General features: G+C 52.8%; 1 protein-coding gene and 1 pseudogene across 1 annotated transcript; both read right to left on the bottom strand.

Annotated features, from left to right (window-relative positions):
* Positions 1–1,340: 1,340 nt before the first annotated feature.
* On the bottom strand, positions 1,341–6,337 carry LOC147973691 (protein STABILIZED1 pseudogene; annotated as a pseudogene).
* Positions 6,338–6,493: 156 nt separating this feature from the next.
* LOC147973690 (transcription activator-like protein) lies at positions 6,494–7,118 on the bottom strand. Its single transcript, XM_087522206.1, has one exon. It carries the CDS (start codon positions 7,023–7,025, stop codon positions 6,657–6,659), a length of 369 nt encoding a protein of 122 aa, XP_087378332.1. The 5' UTR covers positions 7,026–7,118; the 3' UTR covers positions 6,494–6,656.
* Positions 7,119–8,608: the final 1,490 nt, after the last annotated feature.

The raw sequence follows: 8,608 nt of genomic DNA, 5'->3' as shown, positions 1-8,608 counted from the left end.
TCTTCCGGCACCGATAGACCCAGTCACCAACTTGAATCCGGTACTCGTCAACACTGCTTCAGCACCCCTGCACAATTTGTCTGACCACATGTCTGACCACCAGTACCTTGGCCTGTCGCTGTGTCCCGTGCTTACCGCACTCCTCGCCGCTATCACCGCGCTGAGCCTCTGCTGTCCTGGTCGAGTCTCCCGGGTAGCTAGCCCACACTGCCTCAACCCCCACTGCAAAGAACCACCAATCATCACCGACCGATGCCGAGTATCACGTCTCTATCAGACCACTGGTACCCAGTCCGATCCACGTGTCTCTCGCTATCCTGCTGAAATAGGCTTCGACTCTCCGAATTCTTACGCCGTAGCCCCTCCATCAGCACAGAGTGTAGTCCTCCATCAGCCTCCAACTCCACCTTCAACATGACTCCATGGTAGTTGTACGTGCCACCCTCCCGCGCCCTGTCGACTCCAAGCTCTCATGTGCACCGTCTTGAATCAACCCCGCGCTATAGTCTGTCGAAGCCGCACAAGCCCTCAAGCCTGCACCACGTGTTTCCACGCCCCAGAAGTCGGCCACCATCAGCATCACGCTCCTATGTCGTCGTCGCTGAAATCACCGCCCTCTTCTGCTTTGACCGACATCCCCGTCGATCCGTCAGACAGTCCAGTCCGACCCAGCCGAAATTATTCGAGTGCAACCATGCTCCATCCTGCGTCGTGTCCGCCCGCAAATCCGTGCATTGCTTGACGCCCTGTGTATGCATGATACTGCCACGACATGCTCCAGACTCCGCCCGAGCCGTGTATGCACGCCGCCATCGCCGCACATGTCCATCTTCATCGACTTGCATCCTATCAAATCTTTCATGGACTTGCGACCGCGCCTTATTTTTTCATAGCGTGCACCGCTGCCATCCTGTACATACATGTACATGTACCAAGCAAAGATAGCCCATCGGAGAATTCCTCTAGTAGCCTTCCTGTGCACAAAATCAAAAGTTCAATTACCCTTGCTCACGTGCAGCCCCAAACCTTCTCCATCCTGCTCTTTGGCTTGCTCCCGATGAATAGCTACACACGGTACCTGACGCCCTTATTTTCCTTTAAAAAATCTCAGGAGACGCTTCACTTCAGCTTTACACAACACCTAAGGAACAATCCCCGCGTACGCACGTCCCGCACTTGCTCACGGCCCACCAGCTCTGCTTGTTTGGGCCTTGTGCGCTTAGGCCTGGTCCGCCAGCCCCACATGGGCCAGCCTCTGGCCGTCTGGTCGGCGCTCGGCTTGCTGCCCTCCAACGCTGCCAGCCACGCGTCGCGTTGCCCTAACCTGGCGCTGCCGCTGCTCCGTTATCTCTCGCTCGCGCAACCGCAACCGCAACCTTCGATCAGATCGATCCGATCTCGTCGACTCCCGGCTGCTGCCGCCGCTGAAGCATTGCCGTCTCGGCTGCTGGCCCACCTTCCGCGCTGCCTGCTCGGTCTGGCTCGACCAAAACCACGCGCGAGCGCCCCACTGGGCCATGCTGCCGCCCGGCCACGCGCCTGCCCTAGCGAAGTGCCGCCGCTCAGGCGCAGGACTCCTGCCTCTGCGTGCTTCTCCGATTGCTTCCGACGCGAACAGAACTCCCGCCGCTACCATCGATCTTCTTCAGTCGCAGATCTCGACCACCAATCGATTCGACAAATTCTGCTCTACCTCTAAATCAACATCTCCAGCCTTCGAATTGAACCTTGCTCATGATACCACTTGTTAGAATAAATCTGATGCACTCCGTCGATCTATCAAGGACCAAGTAATCACATGAGGCATGACACCGAGATTTGTTAACGAGGTTCACCGATATGGCTACATCCCCCGGGCCTGACTACAGGCGCTCCTCCTCGTGACACCGTCACAATACCGCACCCTGGCCGCCCGGGCGCCGGCACACGCCGCCGGCTCCCCCGCGTGCCCGTGCTATTATGTTGGCATAGGTTACATCGTGTGTTTACTCACACTATATATGAGAGGCCTAGGATACAAGTGTCCTACTTGAACACGACTCCATATCCTGTCCACACACCGTACGACTTCAAGTTCAACTGTAACATAACTTGTACAATAATATTCGACACAATTCTAACAAGACACTCTTGCAATGCCTTGGCTAGTAGAGATTCAGCTTCCTTGTTGTTCCCGTGCCTCAATTCAGCTCGAATAGCTGCAAGCCATAGTTCAGGTGTTGCTGGATTCTTTTTCCTTGCCATGGTGAGGAATGCGCGTGACTTGCTCAAGCCATTTATCCTCTCCTCTAGATTAGCTAGCGAGAGCCAAAGAGGGATGCAACCGGGGCAGTGCTTGAGTCCATTTTCATAAATCTCCTTTGCCTTCACTCCACGGCCAATACGGTCTTCCATCTGCCCGAGCATTAACCACAATTTGAAGAACGAGGGGAATAACTTCATGCCTTCCTCCAACAACCTCCTTTCCTCATTCAAATTTCCTAGTTCCCTCTCAACAATTGCTGATTTCATCCAAACCCTCTCAGCTCCTCCTCTTTCCCTGGCGTTGGTCAAAAGCATTCTTGCTCTCTCCGGTTCATTGTTCTCGAACTCTAACTTGAATGCAGCTAACCAGATCTCCTCTGAGATGGGGATAGCAGCATAAGCTTCCTGAAGAACAGCCCGAGCTGCACGGACATCACCAGGCAGCCATTTCTCCTTGGCAAGCATAGGGTATAACACCTCGGCTTTTGGATTGTACTTAACTGTGTTTAGTAGAACGGCTTCAAGAGATTCTCTTGTCCCATGGCTCTTCTCAAGCTGTGCTGCTTTAAGCCATATACTCTTCTTGGTAAAGAACACGCCAAGAGCATGTGCATAGATGGCCCGAGCTGTCTCAATTGAACCCCGTTTCATGCATTCCTCTGCATCCGCAACCCATGTTCGCTTCCGGTCCTCATCATCAACCCCAACACCGGTAGTGTTTTTGACAATAGCGTGGCAAGTAAGCACAGACCCGGACCGCTCTACAGCTTCGGCTTCTTTTAGCCATGCCTCCCTGTCAATATCCAACCCCTCTCGCTGCAAAGATTCTACACCCCTTTCAACCGTCTTGCTTACGGATTGGGTATTCTCATTAGCCTCCTCCAGCTTTGCAGCTGTGATCCAAATGGCAGGTTTCTTGTCAAGCTTCTCCCTGGCTTTATTAAGCACCTTCCTTGCCTTATCATATGTCTCGAGCCTTGCGAGGGCAAGCCACAGGTCGACATGAAGTGGGCAGCACTCCACAGCCCTGTGAAGCAACATCCTTGCATCCTCCTCGTTTGCCAGCTCCACAACAGCCTTCCATAGCCTAACTGAACCAGGAATGTGCTCCAGCCCCTTCCTCAAAACCCTGCTCTTGTTCAAATCACTAGTCTCTAGTTTTGCAGCCTGCAGCCACAGCTTCACAGAATTGGGAATTGCCTTGACACCCCTGGCAATGACCGCCTTGGACTCTTTTGGGCTAGCCAACCGGCATGCCTCGATCCAAACATCTTCATTTTTGGGGCACTCCTCGCAGCCACGCTGAATGAGCTGCCAAGCAGACTGGAGCTTGCCAGCAACCTCTTCGAGCCTAGCAGCAGCAATCCAACCAGGAGGATGCTTTGGGTTTGTCTGCGTTATGGACCTGAGCAGCAGTCTTGCCTTCTTAATGTCAGAGATCTCGGCATTGCTAGTAATTTTCATGATGTTCAAGTCTGTAAGGTGTCCTTTTGTATCAACAACAGTGAGCCCCGAAACTGAATCCGACAACCTGTCCAACTTGAGCGAAAGCACGGTACCGCGGCCCTCGCCCACGGCGTCTCTGTGCCACCAGCGGCGCTGCTCTTGGGGTCCAGCGCCGTGACATGCCCGTGCTCCTGCCGGGCCTTCTCGAGCAGAGTGTCCGGCACGGCACGAAGCTCTCGAAGCGCTTCTTTTGTTGCGCGCCGAGTAGTCCCCGATTTCAGGTATGCTCTCCCACTCCTGCACTGAAACATCTGTTAATTTCCTCTTGAGATCGGCAAACTGCTCGGTGATCTTAGGGCTGGAGGCACGGTACTTCTCGATCTCCTGCTTGAGCCGCGCCTCGCGCCGGCCCTTGCGGCGCAGGTCCATCCTCTGGTCGACGGTCTCCCAGACGGCGTCGGCCTCGCGGTTGTCGTGGTCGTAGTCGGCGCTGGAGAAGAGGCCGGCGTCGTTGCCCTCTAACTCGTCGAACTCCTGGTTCTCGTCGTATCCCTCCTCCTCGTCGTCGCCTTCGTCCTCGCTTGGGGGCTTCCCGCGTCCACGCCCGAAGGGGGGAGCAGCAGCCGCGGCGGTGTAGCGGGCCGGCCCGATGTCGGAACGGGTGGTCAAGCCGGTCGCGCCACGGCCGAGACCCGCGACGTAGTTGGGCGGCTTGGTGTTGAGGAGGTCGCGGCGCACGGCGCAGCCGCCGGAGGCGGGGGCGAAGAGACGAGGTCGGTCATGGCGCCGGGGAGAGGAGGACGTGCGGGCGGGCGGCGGTGGAGCGGTTGGGTTTCGACCTTGGACAACCTTTTATTATCAGAGACCGTGGCCAACTCGAGGCGGTGCGTCGTGTGGACTTGGGTTGTTGTAACTGGGCTCCTGTGGGTTTTTTCCGGCTTGTTTTTGTTCAAGCAAGATGGCCCACTTCCTCTCACGCAAACAAAAAAAAGAGACCAACCTGGATTAGACTAGCCTGTTCGCATTTTTTAAAAAGAAGATTCTATGAGCACCAAATACTCAAGCCGAGACTTGAACCCTGGTGGGCTGGCTGCGAACTCCCATGCCTTGTCAACTGAGCTACACTCAGTTCTCCATGAAAACAAAAGAGACAATGCTAAAAAAATGGGGGTTGAAAGCATCAACAACAGGTGATTTTTCGTAAAAAAATAAATCTTGAATAGGTAACGAATAAATTGGTGATGTAAAAAATATTATAAGATAGGAGAGAGAAGATTTTACATCACCGTGACGGTTGTTGCTCTAACAAGAGACACAATTTTTTTTTTTGCCATTCTTCTCCACAATTGCATACATATTGAAAAAAAATCATAATATGATATGTAAAACTCGTGTCAAATGAAATCTGAAGAAACAGAACACAAAAAAGGTACCAATCATTACATAGTTCATCAATGGACAAGCTCAAATTCAACACAATTTTTCAACACGCGCATGTGCACGACGATGATGGTGGCAATGTCCTCACCCTCCTCCAAGTCATATTCCTCGGAGGAGGAGGATTGACCCCATGGAGAACATGACAAGTACGAACTCATCAACATAACACCATACTGTTCGTCACAATCCACTACTATATCACATAAAAATAAACACAGAGCTCTCTTGCCGTACCTGATTTTTGTCGAACACCTAGTGACGTGCAAATGAAATCCGACCGCCGTAGCACGCCAGGGCCTTGAAGGAAGTCATGCGACTATGATTGGGATGGTGGTCTTGTGCTACTCCTGGGAAGCTGCGGTTCTTCGACAGAGACGCCATCATCGGTCCAGCCAACCCAATGACAAGAGTGTCGGCGGAGCAATGCCAACAATGGTCACATCGGAGAGGGGCGGTTGCTATTCAACCTCCATGACATTGGTAGAGCTATGTGTTGTGCTGGAGGGACTATGCCCCATAATCCCGGATTAAGGCTAGTCATCAGTGAACAGTACAGTGACTTGTCCCTCTCACCACACTGTCTGATCTAAAATCGGCGGACAGATGCGCGTGAACAATACAAGATCTATCTAGCCCCCCCCCCCCCCTCCGCATCCAACGGTGGGCTACCCGTCAGTTACGGCGTGACTGGCCGCTGGATCCCAATCCCATAGTCCCATATATACTTTATGAAAGAAATACTATTTGGGGATCCCAATCCCATAGTCCCATGTATACTTTATGAAAGAAATACTATTTGGGGTGGCACAAATTAAGAGAAATAGAGTATAGGTTCGGCAAGAATGTAGTATAGGTTCGGCAGGAATGGGCGACGGGGTGATGTTTGGTTTTGCTACATTAAGTAGAGGCACTGCAAATTTGCAGCAGTTGAAGCAAGTAGACTAGTAGAGGCGCTGCAAATATGCAGCAGTTGAAGCCAAAATTTGAGGCTGCCAACAAAATTCGGAAAAGATAAATCCCAAAACGTTCGGGATTTGACCATGGCAATTCAATTTTTTTTTGGCAATTTATGGTTGTTGACCATGGCAAGTTTAGATGAAAAATTTGTCGTGCTTGCCAACAGTTATAGGCGTCCAAATTTTTTGCATCACCATACATGTGACCTGTTGAAACAGTGCTTTTGGCCTATAGTGTCCTAGTCGGCAGTTTTTACATCGGCGTTTTTTCATCACCTGGAGATGCTCTGACAGTGTTTGCTATTCTTCAGGCGCGTCATATTTTGTACAGTCTGTCTGTTTCTTTACCGGCAGAGCCGCAGAGAGGTTCAATGCATCCATACCATGACCTTCCATACTATGCAGGCTAGGGCAAGAAAATTTGCGCTCACATTTTATTCGTTAGCCATGCACAAAGGAAAAACACAAAGAACGGCAGCTGTAGTAGACGCACGTACAAGGCACAACTTCTACACGCTCCACACCGTCCAAACACACGGACACCCAGGAGGAAGAAAAGCTACCGACTGCCTACTGGATGTAGGACATGCCGGTGATGTCGAGGTCGCGGTCGCCGGTGGACGGCGGCGGAGGGTGCCTGGGCCTGGCCACGGGCTCCTCCGGCCCGTCGGCGCTCTGCGTGGCGCTGGCGCGCGGCCTCCCGGGCTCCCTCCGGCCCTCCTCCGCCGCGTACATCCCGCCGCCGTACGCCTCGCGCGTCATCGGCTTCATCTCCGAGATGTTGGGCGCCTGGTGCTCCCGCTCCCGCTGCAGCTGCGGCTGCCGCTGCCCGGCGGCGAGGTCGGCGAGGCTGTCGTCTGGGTCGGTCGACGGCACCTTGGGCTTCTCCTCCCTGCCCTCCATCGCCTTCTTCGCGTTGCTCGGCGTCAGCTTCTCCATCGCTCCGCTCGACTCGATCGGTCTCTGCTGGCACAAGCTTTGGCTGTAGTAGAAATTAACAGTGTGGGTGATGGTTCTGGCGGGCTTGCTTTTATAGGTAAGCGTTGGATCGGGTTGGATCGGATGATGGATCGGGACGGGAGGGAAGGTCTCGCCAAGTTGGTGTGCACTGCTTGCGTCCTGCGCCGCGGATGGCAACGCGTGTCGCCGGCTGTTGACGCCGTGGCACGCGCGGCGCACACCTGGGCTGGTCGGTGACTCGTGGACGTCACGGCCGGCGACAAAAGCAGCAATGCTTTGTGGATGGAGCTGCATGTGCCGGCGCATATGGATAGGTGCGCATCCTTGTGCCGTGCTTGGATTGGCGAACTTGGCCACGAAATGCAACTACTCCGGGCCGGAGGAGGACCGCGTCCACATGTTAAGCGAAGTGGCCGCTCTGCACAACAGCCATTTTAACTGGACCATAGCGGCAAGTGTTTTTTCTTTTTGTTTTTTGAAGTGGAAAAAGATTTGCCACATTCTTCAATTAAGAAGAGTGTCACAGAACAATCGCGCGAGTGCGAAAAAGAGGAGAAAAACCTGTTCTCTCAGGAGGACAACACCCAAATGTTTAGCCCCCGCCTGCAACCCACAAGGTGGCCTCGCTACGGATGCGCCGGATGATGATTGATGGAGGGGTCTGCTTGTGGTTAAAGACACGCGGGTTATGGTATGCTTGTTCTAAATCTTCCATGTGACCAACATTGCAAGGGACGCCATCGCCTTACGCTTAGGGATATCATGGTGTATGAGGGAGTCCCACCAGCACAACACTTATCATTGACGACGCCGTTACAGGAGACAGTGTCAAACATGTGAAGTCTAGGTCAATCCTTCACCATGTTCCAAATCCGGATGAAGTAGCAGAGTTGAAAGGTCATGTGCGCCGCCGTCTCCCGGGCGCAGCTACAAAGAGGGCATTGGATGCAGTTTGGGCAGCCGTGCTTGGCGAGGCGGTCCCCGTCCAAACTATATTTTGTTTAATTAGCCAGGCAAAGATCTTGTAGGAGTATTTTGGGAGTGGGAGAGGGGCAAAAGAACCTTTGCTATACACACAACAGTGCACAGACGATCTCTGAACGATGTTGAAGATCATGCCGTCTAATGCACTGCAGCAGCACTGCTCCATCATTTGATGTAAGTGTCGACTGCATATCGTGCATGTACTTTCGTTTGCACAACAGTTTCAGGGGCAAAATTTCCAAATGTTATACTTCATGTTGGACGAAACCGTAGAACCGAGCCTTGTAAGCCGAGGTCACGAAATAGGTTTCGGAAGGGGACATCTTTCAAGTAATGAAGTCAAGTTGTTGACGAAGAAGGGAATAGTAGACGTGTATCTCCGCAGGAAGGCGAACTCTTGTAATTGTTGCATGGAGAGGCCACTGAAAGTGTCAAGTTGATCCAGCCAACTATGATTGTGTATTTGTGTAGAGCCTCGTGAACAATCCAAAACTTCTTGGGGATAGCAAAATAATGGGTGCCATACCATTTGTCCTTGGGCCATCTGTCCATAGGGAGTACCAAAACATTAACTTCTG

The sequence above is a fragment of the Triticum urartu genome, chromosome 5A, assembly GCF_056163025.1.
Source record: "Triticum urartu cultivar PI428250 chromosome 5A, HENAU_Tu73, whole genome shotgun sequence".
NCBI lineage: Eukaryota > Viridiplantae > Streptophyta > Magnoliopsida > Poales > Poaceae > Triticum > Triticum urartu.
The sequence above is the reverse complement of the archived record's forward strand: the minus strand, read 5'-3'. Positions and strand labels throughout refer to the sequence as shown.

Coding starts and splice junctions, on each gene's coding strand:
- LOC147973690 (XM_087522206.1), bottom strand. CDS start 7,025: ATGGAGAAGCTGACGCCGAGCAACGCGAAGAAGGCGATGGAGGGCAGG.